The sequence below is a fragment of the Sardina pilchardus genome, chromosome 18, assembly GCF_963854185.1.
Source record: "Sardina pilchardus chromosome 18, fSarPil1.1, whole genome shotgun sequence".
Lineage (NCBI taxonomy): Eukaryota > Metazoa > Chordata > Actinopteri > Clupeiformes > Clupeidae > Sardina > Sardina pilchardus.
Window position 1 is genome coordinate 19,442,834 of NC_085011.1, and position 12,500 is coordinate 19,455,333.

Consider the following 12,500-nt stretch of genomic DNA (forward strand, 5'->3'; position numbering starts at 1 on the left):
AAACCCTAACGAGCAACTGAGCGCTACTGCTAACGAACGCAGCCAGGGAGGCCGTACTGCAGCACAGACAACAACAACAGACACAGACGGGAGAAGGTCACAGACGGAGCCAAAACACTGCAACCCAGGTCTGAGAAGTTCCTCAAAGGGAAAACAATACATTTTGGAGAAAAATAAACTAGAAAGTCAATTGAGAAAAATGTACGTCGATTGCGACTATATCAAACCCTCTACTTTAGTAATCATAGTCCTTGACAGCTCACACAAAAATGTTCCACTTAAATGTCCTGACTCCTGCCTGCATATAACTGAGCTGCCCTTGTACACAGTGATTACCCTGCCCAACGGGATATAATTAGGAAGAAATTCCCAATCATCGTAATACAATATTGATGACAGTAATGACCTGGCTAATTGCGGTGTGGCGTGCACACTGAAACGAGTCTCTGTCGACAACTCTGTCGGAAACCAAACCAAAGTTCGCCTACAAAAAAGCTACCATCTTTGCCCAAATAAGGAGATCCGGTATCTTGAGATTTTTTCTATGGAAAAATAACATGAGGATTGTGAACTATCGCACCTGTTAAACTCTCACAGGGACAAAGAAATTGGAAATGCAGACGTTTTGCGCTACAGAGGTTTTGTCCTCTGCCTTCATGTGGATACTGTGATCTTCAGTAGGTGAAGATGGCACACTTTGATCTTTGCTACCCCAGAGCTAACTGACAATGCAACTTGCCATAGGCAGTTAGCTTCAATTACTGTAACACCCGGAACTCCTTATATGGGCAAAGATGGCAGCTTTGGCTCCTACTTGTAGGCAAACTTCAGAGGTCTATTCATGGGTTTCATCAGGTCCCTCTCCCCAGGTGTACTAATTAAGCACCATGCAGTCTGCATTCATAATCTAGGTGCTTAATTGTATACACCTGTGGAAAGGGACCTGATGAAACCCATGAATAGAGGCCCCAGCACTGCTGCAAATGAAGTGGCATTCTGGGCAACGTCGGCAAGATAGCCGTCTGGTGGTACAAAACTGCACAGTATCGCTCTATCGATCTATGGACGTAAATGTACAGAGGCATTCTGTTTATTGGCACTGTCCGACAGCGCCGCACTGCCTTGGTGGAGTGACTGTGTCTTCACAATCAGCAAAGTGAGTGCTTTAAGCTGCCGATACAGCATCCAACTTCCAACGAGAGCTCAACTGGCACAAACACCTCGTGCCAGCGGAGAGATAAAACATTTAGAGCAGATTTTTAGCACAGGCCCGACGCCAAATGGCGAGATAAATTATATTCCTCCACTCCATTTAGCTGAGCTGTAAACTTAATCCTCGGAGGGCCAGGGAGAACCAGGCCTGCTTAATACACCTGTGCTTCGCCGAGTGAACCGTTCCCTAACTGCATATTGATTTAACTCCAAGCAAAAGATTAGCTGTTAGCCACAGAAAAAAGGGAAAAAAAGAAAAAAAGGAGAGAGAGAGAGAGAGAAAAAAAAAACAGATCCTCAATCTTGGAGCTAGGCAGCGAGCTGATCTTCCGAGACGGCGGTGTGCATGTTAAAAACACGAACACCAAGGGCTGTCGAGGAACGGTGGTTGCTGCTGTGCCCCCCCCCCCGCCCCCCCTTTTCCCCCTGCTCCCAGGGGGTCACCCTGATGGGGTGGTTTCTTCTCCTCCTTCTTTCCCCCATTCCTCATCTAACTGCCCTCTCCCCTCCTCTCCCTGCCTCCTGCCCACTTTGCAGACTGCAGTGCCGCATAGAATTTGACTGGCTTCCAAACTTCACACAAATCCACCTCCTGATAGAGGGCTGCGGAAAGGGGGGAGAGAGAGAGAGAGAGAGAGAGAGAGAGAGAGAGAGAAATAGAGTGAGAGATAGAGAGAGAGAGAGAGCGCAAGGGAGGGAGAGAGAGAGAGGCAGGCACAGGACTATTTACATCCTCCCTCTTTAAACTCTGCTGATTCTACAGGAGCAATTATTATAAAAGCCCAGCGCTCCTCCTTCGCATTTCTCACTCTCTCTCCTTCCTCCTCTCTTTCCCTCCCCTCATCCTCCTCCGTTCCCTCCTTCTTTTTCTCTCTCCATGCTCCTTTCTTCTTCCTCTCCTCTCCCTGCTCAGGAGGATAATAACAGAATTGTGTGGGAGTGCAGGAGTAAGGACACAAAATGGACATTTGGACCCCCTCCCTCCCTCTGTGTGTGTGTGTGTGTGTGAGAGAGAGAAAGTGTGTGTGTGTGTGTGTGTGTGTGTGTGTATGTGTGTGTGTGTGTGTGTGTGTGTTTAGCTCCCGACTTAGAACGCCAACTGTCAGCACATTTCTTTTCTCCCGTCCTCTCTGCTGCAAAAGATTAACTGGCTTTTCAGACACGTCCATAGAGAATGATGTTACACAGCTGAGCATGCATGCATGGCTGAGAACGACAGAAGTATGTGTACCACACACACAAACACCATACCATTCCTGATAATACGAACGCTATACAAATAAGATGGCCAGCAGCGGCATCTTATCCTTCTCCTAGCAAACTCACAACCTCTCACATACATGACTCAATGCAAGAGTACACACACACACAATCTTATTCCCATCCCTTACCAACACACACCAGCATCAAAAACAAACCCAATCAGCTGAGCACACACACACACACACACACACAGGTTAGATGGACCCGATGAGAACGTACGACAGCAGGCCGTCCACTTCAGGCCCTCTAGACCACCAGAGCCCATTACATGCATCTTCATCTTCCCCATCATGCATATTACATGCCCAGCCCAACATCAGCCTTCACATAGCGCCCCATCCACCGCTATCTGATCCATTAGCATCGCTGCCTCTCTGATCACAGGGGAGGCTAAAGGACTGTGCAGCGCCTTTGATAATTCATGTCATATCCCCCTCTTCTGCTGCAACTAGGCTAAGCCTACTGGCACATGATACACCAATCACTCAAATCAGTTAAGGATTCCAAAACAAATGCTGTGTTGTACAGTGCATGTTACAAACAAAGCTAGCGTGATTTAATTTAGTCATTTCAGTACTGCTGTCTAATTCTGCTATTGTGCAGTGCGTGCACACAACACTTATAGCTAACCCATGCTGTTCTCCAATGGCCCTTATCTAGGCTCCACAATAGCAGTGCTAGGCTAACTGTGCATTTATCACTGTAGTGTGTTGTTGCCATCCACATCTGTGCCTCCACCCCCCCCCCCCACACACACACAAACACACACACACACACACTGCTCCTTGTGGCCCAGGCTGGGGTTTCAGCTGCCAGGGAGTAGCGACTGATAAAGGTGTCCTGCTGCCCTCCCAGGAAACGAATCTCCGAAACGAATCTCCGAATTGTCTGAGTGAATAAGCCTGGCTGGAAATGCAGTGCAAATGCATTCAACATGTTGGTTCATGTATCTCCAAAATATGCAGCACAAACTGGTGGATATTTCTGATGCATCCTATTTCAATTTCTCCAACCTGCGCACAGGGTCTTGGGTTGCATTCCTACAGTACACACGTCGTATACTGTAGGTCTATAATACTGCAGTCATGGCCCCTACTGTTATAGATCACCATACTGACCCAAAACTCTACTATACTACACTGAAGACCAACTGTCTCCCCTCTGATGGTCAGTCTGAATGCCTCACACACACACACACACACACACACACAGAGACTGTCACACACACACACCCTGTTGACACCGCGAGCTTCGTGGTGGTCCGTGTAGCATGGCGGCGGCTGATAATACACCCCAGAACAGCTAAACACACTCAGTGATGCACGTGTTCAGAGGATATCAAGCACCAGCACACTCATCAGGGGAACCTGAGGGAGACACACCGTGCCTTCATCATTTATTCATCAGGCGTATATACACACGCGCACACACACACAGGTTGCTGGGAGGCACAGTGAACTATGAAATGAGAGGACTGGGTGTGTGTGTGTGTAAGTGTGTGTGTGTGTGTGTGTGTCTGATGAGAAAGAGTAAGAGGAAGTAGTATTTTCCCAGCACAAGCAAGAGCAAGACTAGGTGATGCGTCTCCAGCATCTACACCCTCTCTCTCTCCATCACTCTCACACACACACACACACACACACACACACTCAAACACAGTCTCCATACTTTCATGTGGCTTTGTCTGTCATATTTCCAAGGACGTCCTCGTCCAGCTACTGTCCGTCGCCGCTTCTCACGCACTCTCTCTCTCTCTCTCTCTCTCTCTCTCTATCCATCTCTGTGCATTTCAATCCATCAATCTCTCCGTCATTCTGTACCCCATGGTCCCAGAGCTACTCAGAATTCCAGTCACACCTTTCTCACACACACACACACACACACACACACACACACGTCAGTCAACCCCTCAATCCCTCAAGTACCATTGCTTTAATCAATCCTGGTGCTGACCCCGGGTGAGTCACCCCCTCACCCCCATCATACTTCCTCATTCCCAGCATGCTCTAGTCTCTATCTGTGCCCGAGACAGGGTCAGGGGGCACATCGCTCACACACTCACACAGACAATACACACTGACCCCCTACGCCACACACATACAACCGCACAAGCAGACAGGCAAACAGACAGACAGACAGACAGAGACAGACAGAGAGACTCACATCCACATCTCAAATAAAACACAAAATCAGAAACTACATGAAGAATCATGCAAATGATATATATGTGTATGGAGATGAACCTGAGCTCCCTCCACTCAGAGCTGGGGTCAGAGCAAGGATGCACACATGCAAAAGCCCTCTTGGACCTCCCCTTGGACCTCTTTGATGGGCTGTGTGTGTGTGTGTGTGTGTGTGTGTGTGTGTGTGTATTCATGTATGTGTGTGTGTGTCTTTATTATGTGCGTGTGTGTATGTGTGTGTCTTTATGTGTGTGTGTGTGTGTGTGTATTTATGTGTGTGTGTGTGTGTGTGTGTGTGTGTGTGTGTGTGTGTGTGTGTGTGTGTGTGTGTGTGTGTGGAGAGGTTGCATCAGTATGAACTGATGAGCAGAAAACAAATGGCCAGTGTTAAGCTAACACTGTTGGGACTGAGGGATAGGGGCATTAGCAGTGAGATGGATGTGAGTGTGTGTGTGTGTGTGTGTGTGTGTGTGTGTGTGTGTGTGTGTGTGTGTGTGTGTGTGACACAAAACACAGTCAACGCAACAGGCTATGCATTAGGACAAGGCATTGTTATCATTGTAGATTCAACTAAGTAGCAGTTTAACAGCAGTGAACACCACCTTTAATCAAACCATTGTGTGTTTGTGTGTGCGTGTGTGTGTCCATCAGTCAGAGAGAGAGAGGTGCATTGTGCCTTACTCTGCAGAAGGTCAGCTGTAATGTGTGTGTGTGCGCTTTCTGTGCAAGTCAGCAGCTTCCCACATTTAAGAGAAGGACTAATTATGACGTATGACTGAGCACTCCTGAACTTACTCACTCTTTCTCCTTCACACACACACACCTTCCTTGGGGTTGTGAATATTACTGGGTGAGAAGCAGTGGTGCGGAAAGCTGGAGAGATTGCTACCACTAGGATCAGGAGTTTCCTAAAGGCCATGGAATTGCTTTTCCCTGTGCACCATGACCCAGAACTAATGCTAACACACACACACACACACACACACACACACACACACACACACACACACACACACACACACACACACACACACACACACACACACACACACACACACACACACACACACACACACACACACACACACACACACACACACACACACACACACACACACACACACACACACACACACACACACACACACACACACACACACACACACACACACACACACACACACACACACACACACACACACCCCAAGTGGGCATGTCATGGTATACAAACTGGAGAGAAGGTCAAGAGACAGTATAAGATATATGAAGACAGGAGGCAATGAAAGTGTGGCGAGTGGGAGAGCGAGAGAAAGAAAGGGAGAGAGAGAGAGAGAGAGAGGAAGTGATAAATGAGGACAGGAGTAAAGGTATGGAGTGGGGGGTCTTTTCAAGCACAGCCCCTGCATCCTGAGCCAGGAGACCCCCTACCGTGCTCACCCTGCCTGCCCGTCATTCAGCACCTGTCATGCTCCTAACGTGTGCACGCCCCCCTCCCACCTCCAATCTTCCTGCATTTTCTCTGCTTTCATCTCAAAACCCAAGCAGAATCTCACAACATAAACACAGTTACACAGTAGAAATCACTGAGAAATCACAAGGTTCTTCACAACACACTTGACCTAACCCGTTTCTGTTCTCTAGGAGAGCTCTTAAAATAGATAAGATACCGTATACAGCTCTGTGGCAGTATGTGAGCTTGCATACAGATTCAGTACATATCTCTCTGTGTGTGTGTGTGTGTGTGTGTGTGTATATATTTCTGCATTTCTGTAGCACAGCATCTCTGGTGTAGTACATCATTTTCCCTTCTAGTAAGTTCTGCTATGAGCAGTGGCAACAGTGCTTTGCTGAGGTCTCTAATAAGCACTGGCGCAGAGATAAACTACTGTACAGCTCTAGTTATCACCTACACACACACACACACACACACACACACACACACACACACACACACACACACACAACTGAAGCTATCAGCACATGCAAGCCCTTCACTACACTGCACTGCAATGCTTCATCATGTAAATCAGCAACATTCCAATGTGAGCCATCATCACAGAGCAGTCCCAGTGGGCTGGACTTCCCATGCTAATTAAAGCTCCAGGGGCAGCAACCAAATGGGCATTAGGCGTGCACTCCACAAGATGGTGGTTGCTTTTTAAAACAAATTCAGATAAGTCTCCGGACTGCCTGGGGAGGCGATACGATGCCTTTATTTTCTATCCAGCATCATCTTGAATGATGTAAGGAACACCGATTGATTGACAATTTGATATTGACACCAAGTGTGCAAAGTGCTGTATGGATATCTATTGTGTTCACCTCATTTTCAATGGATCTATTATTGACTGCCGTCTTGTGAGCCAAAATGCCCCTTTACTCTACTCTCCGTGACATGCTTGATATGCCTTTTGAACCGTTCATGGCACAAACCTGTGGACCTTCACATCCATTTGGCCATGTGGTCGTTTGGCCTCCAAAAGGCACCCGCAACCTTTTCATACAACTACAGCATGCAGGCCACAGTTCAAGGTGCCGTTTAACTAAGCCCTGATGTATGGAGGGAGTCTCCATGGAGATGGATGGAGGCGGGAGAGGCGGAGACGGTGCGGAGGGGAGGGTGGAGGGTGGCGGGAGGGTGGGACGACGGCGTCGTTGATCGCTGTTTGTGGACGGGGAGATTTGTACTGACCTTCTCCAGAGGCGAGGGCTTGGTCCCTTTGTCTGTGTCCTTTTCCCTCTTCCTCTCGTCCTTCTTCTTCTCCCTTTCCTTCTGTCGGGGGAGGGGGGTGAGAGTGAGGGATGGGGGGGGGGGGTGGAGGGAGGGGAAGCAGGCAGAGAGGGAGAGGAGTGGGAAGTCAGTCAGTTTGTCTGTGTCGATGCAGTGTGCAGGCATGTAGGAGCCAGCATGCAGGTAGAGATGAATACGTATACGTACACACACACACACACACTCCCCATTGGAAGTGTTCCATAAACTTCACAAACCACAAGTTTCTTTTTTTCCCCACACACACATACAGGTTAAAGAAACTTTCTCTCACTCTCTCTCTCACACACACACACCACACACACACACACACACCACACACACACACACACACACACACATCTGCGACTCGAAGGAAGCCTCTGGTGAGAAGCCAGCATAATTATGAATAATGAAAAACTCATAAAGGGTTCAAAGATTGTTATCGAGCTGCTGGCGCCCCCCACAGTCACCACCCCTCTCCCTCGCCTCCACTTCTTTCCCTGCTCCCCCTCCTCCACCACCTCTCTTGCACTTACACTAAATCAATTTCTCACTGTAGAGAAAGAGAGAGAGAGAGAGAGAGAGAGAGAGAGAGCGAGCAAGCGAAAGAGCAAGAGAAGGAAAGTAAACCAGAAAAAGGAAAAGGCAACAGCGAATGGGCTGCAGGTATGATCTTTGAGTAAACAACCAGCACAAGGCTTTCTTAGATGTGTAAGGGGTGCAAGTGTCAGGAGAAATACATGTAAGGAAAGAAGAGGAGAGGAGAGGAGAGTGTAGTGATATGAAAAGAGAAAAGGGGATGGAGAGGGAGCGAGAGACGGAGAAAGCGAGGCACCTTGAAGGATGGCAAAGTGCTGTACGCTGTCTCTCAGAGCCTTTACAAGTGTATCGATTACTCCATTTACCTTTCTGCACGCTCACAAGCCCGACCGATCGATCGGGGCTCACACCTTGAACCTGCGGCCCCTCCCCGCGTACATATATACACCCACGCATGACCGCAGTCACCACACACACACGATACAAATGTATGCATACACGTCCATGTGTACACACATGTGAAAGCTTTTTACACGGACACACACACAGACATTCAATCGTAAACAGAGAAACACACCAGAGCACAACTGCTCATGTATACAGACGCGTATACAAACACAGAGCATGACAACCCACCCCATCTACAACCAGCACTCTCTCTCTCTCCCTCTGTGTGTGTGTGTGTGTGTGTGTGTGTGTGTGTGTGTGTGTGTGTGTGTGTGTGTGTGTGTGTGTGTGTGTGTGTGTCAAGTCCAGATGTCCACACCTGCAGTGTGCTGGCAGGGACAGGAGACATGTGTAATTCATCTCCCCCCTACCTCAGGGATCTGCTACCATCACCAAAACATGTGACCTCACACCTCAAACATTCCCCCCTCTCCCCCTCCCCCTCCCCCTCTCCATCTAGCTTGCCCCTTCCTTACCTCTTGCCCTTTCCATCTTGCTTGCACCTTCTCTCTCCCTCACTCTATTTTTCCTCCTTCCCTTCCTCCCCTCCATATCTGCCTCTGTCCTCAATCAGCACCTCCACCAGCACCTCCCCTATCCAATTAGTCACTCCCTGCCCCCCCCCCCCCCCCCCCCCCCCTTCTCCTCTTCTCCAACTCTACACTCCCTCATTTGCTTCCTTATTCCATCTCTGGTACCTCTCTCCTCCCCCTCCTACCATCTATATCCCCCACCACACACCCCAACTCACCCCCCCCCTCCAACTCACCCCACCCCGCGCCTCCGGTCTTCTCTCCTGGCTCTTTAGAGCGATGATGTCATGTGAGGCACCGTACCCTTCAGACTGACGACAGTGTGTGTCCTCGGGGCTCTGTCCTCTACAGACAGACCCTCTCTGCATCTCGTCTTAAATCTCCCTCCCCCCTTCTCCCCCCTCTTCTCTTCCCTCTCATCCTTCGTTCCTGACTGCTCCTCTCCGCCGTGGCCTTGGCTTCCAGGGACAGGTCTGACCAGGGAAAAGGGTGTCTGCCCGTGTCTGCATGTCTGACCTCGTGAGGAGGGGAGACAGAGAGGGGGGAGGCTCCAGAGGTCTTAATTGGGCCTGCTGGGCAAGAGTGTGTGTGTGTGTGTGTGTGTGTGTGGTTCGTAGCTGGTCTGGACAATGATCAGCAAGATTGGACTGTGGCTACTCAAAAGTGTTTGTGTGTGTGTGTGTGTGTGTGTGTGTGTGTGTGTGTGTGTGTGTATGTGTGTGTGTGTGTGTGGGCGTGTATTTGGTGTGTGAGTGTGTGTATGGTGTGTGTGTGTGTGTGTGTGTGTGTGTAACAATGGCTGGCAGGCATGCCTGAGTGAGAGGGATGTCTAAGCCTGTTGATCCCGACTGGCTTAAAAACTAGACAGCACCACACAAGTATTTCAAAGGCAAAGGCTTTCTTCTGTAGGGTCCAAGACAACAAGCACAGTGAGTTCTACTGCTCTCTCTCTGCATCACATAGACAAGCAACAACACTCAACACAACCACATGTCACCAGAAAAAAACACGACACAAAAAGAGCGTACACACACATAGTAAACAATCCACAACAAACACAAACAAACACAAACTCAACAGACCACCAACACAAACAAACACAACACAGCATCAACACACCACAAAAAAAACAAATACAACAGAAACACAAGCACAGACACAAAACACAAAGAGTAAACAAAAACAAAACATAAAAAACACGACTCAAACAAATAAAACCCAAACAAAAAAACACAGACAGGATTGTCAGCTTGACATGTACAGTAGCCTCCTACATAAGGATTAAATGACAAGACCAAAACACCACACAACACAGACACAGACACAGCATGCCTTGAACTAGCATAGCACAGCACAGCACAACACAGCAGTGTAGCGTAGCTTAGCATAGCATACCTCCAACTTGTTTTTCTCAGATGCCTGTGAGGAGGGAGAGGATGAGGAAGACTGAGCCACATCAGGGGCCTTCTGCAGAACCCACCAGGAGCACCAGAGGAAGAGGAAGAGGAAGAGGAGGAGGAGTGGGGTGGGAGGTGAGGGGGGAAGGCCGGAGTGAGGAGGAGGAAGGGGGGGGATGTGAACGACAGATGTGTGGGGAGAGGAGGGAGAGGGTGAGATCCGTGGGAAGAGAGAGAGGGTGAGAGACGGGAAGAGATAAAGTGAAATCAGAATCAATAGGCAGCAAAGACACCAACGGAGCGCCTCCTGATTGTTGTGCTGAGGGGAAGCACTGCAAGCCAAAAGCACTGATACACACACACACACACACACACCATACATTGCTGTAGTACTGCTAGAAGAGTTCTGTTTGTGTATAAACACACACACACACAAATCCTGGCCAGTGGTCTTGTGTACTCAGTCTTCTAAACACACACACACACACACACACACACACACACACACACAAAACAGGTCTGGAATAGGAGCCAAATGGAGTCCATAATAGCTGTGGAAGGAGAGAGACTCGTGTCTCATGAAGAAGAACACTATTCTTGTATCAGAGATGACAAATGACACCATCCCATAAATCACATTCTGTCTCTGTCTGTGTCTCTGTGTATGGGTATGGAGGAGGAGGAGGAGAGCAGGGGGGCGAGGTGTAATCAGAGAAAAGGGGTAATGAGAGAGTGGGAGTAGGGAAAGCGGTTTCTGTTTCTGTTTTGTGTGTGTGTGTGTGTGTGTGTGTGTGTGTGTGTGTGTTCTTTTTTTTGCGGGGGGGGGGGGGGGGGGGCATGATCTGCTCAGCCCACATACTGTGGGGCCGATAACAGGAAGCTAATCAAGTCACAACCCTCACTTCTTCTGCATCTTCTCTCTCCTTCTCTCCTTCCTTCATCTTCTTTTCATTCTCTCTTTCGTTCTCATCTGTCCCCACGGCAATCATTCACATACGCCATTCCATCCATTTCTCATCCCTCCCACACACGCACGCACACACACACACACACAGATCCCACAGGAAACCAAGAAATGACAGAAGAGAGAATGGTAGATAGAGATGAAGATTAAGGATAAATGGGGAGACCGAGTACAGAGACCAGGAGAAAGAGAGAGAAAGAGAGAGAAAGAGAGAGAGAGAGAGTTGAGGAGATAAAGCGAGGGAGAGAGAGAGAGAGAGAGAGAGAGAAGACAAAGCAAGAGAGAGAGACAAGGAGAAAGACATTTTGTCATTCTGTACAGAAAAAAAACACGAAAATTTCCAGTCAAACAGGGAAAAAAAGCAGTCAGGAGTCAAACAAGGTTAAACAGCAAAGCCTGACAGAAGAACAGAGCACAGGCAAACACACACACACACACACACACAAACACACACAGGGAAGACAGATGGAGAGATAACCTCTCCTTTTCTATCTCTCTCTGCTCCTGTCTTTTGTTTCCCTTGTGGAGGAGAGGACGAAGGGGAGGGACAGCGACAGATACAGAGAGAGAGAGGGAGAGAGGGAGAGAGGGAGAGAGGGAGAGAGGGAGGGTGGTATTGTAGGGGTCTTACACAACAACACTAGATGTTGTATATGTAGACAATACAGCCAAGTACAGTATTCAGTAGACTGAATACAATAGACACGCAAAACAATGGTCCAGCTACACACACACACACACACACACACACACAAAGTTAATACAGCTACACACACATTAATGCAGCTACACACACGCCAATACAGCCACACATGTTTTCACACACACACACACACACACACACTGTACAACAGCACAGATAGCAGAGGGGCTATCTCTTCAGTGAGAGTGAGAGAGTGCTGGACCTGGGTGATTCATAAACACGGGCACAGACAGATGCAGAAACACACACACACACACACACACACACGCCTCTGTAGAGCCAGCAGAGGAGACCCCTGTGTGATGGGGGGGGGGTCTTTAGGCTTATTAGCAGCCTGTCCTCCCTACTTTGATGCAGGTGACATGGCGCAGGTGGGGGCGTGGGGAGGGTGGGGTGGGGTTGTTGCAGGGCTGCAGAAGTGCACAGTATTCTCTAATGATGCGCTGATCAAAACGACAGCAGGGGGAGATGGAGGCAGCCGGCTAAATGTCCAGGCACGTCTGTGC

At 48.8% G+C, this 12,500-nt stretch overlaps 1 protein-coding gene across 4 annotated transcripts in view; it reads right to left on the reverse strand.

The window, feature by feature from the left end:
* smap1 (small ArfGAP 1) overlaps nucleotides 1–12,500 on the reverse strand; it is a 105,380-nt gene that overhangs the window by 56,182 nt on the left and 36,698 nt on the right. Inside the window, exons 5-6 of one of the 4 annotated variants that reach the window (XM_062519247.1) lie at nucleotides 10,326–10,397; nucleotides 7,351–7,431 (exon numbers count right to left, since the gene is read on the reverse strand). The exons of 1 other annotated variant lie outside the window; for it this stretch is intronic. In XM_062519247.1, coding sequence (XP_062375231.1) covers nucleotides 7,351–7,431; nucleotides 10,326–10,397 — 153 coding nt within the window. The remainder of the gene's footprint in view (nucleotides 1–7,350; nucleotides 7,432–10,325; nucleotides 10,398–12,500) is intronic. 2 more of the 4 variants (XM_062519249.1, XM_062519248.1) reach the window with 2 other exon arrangements.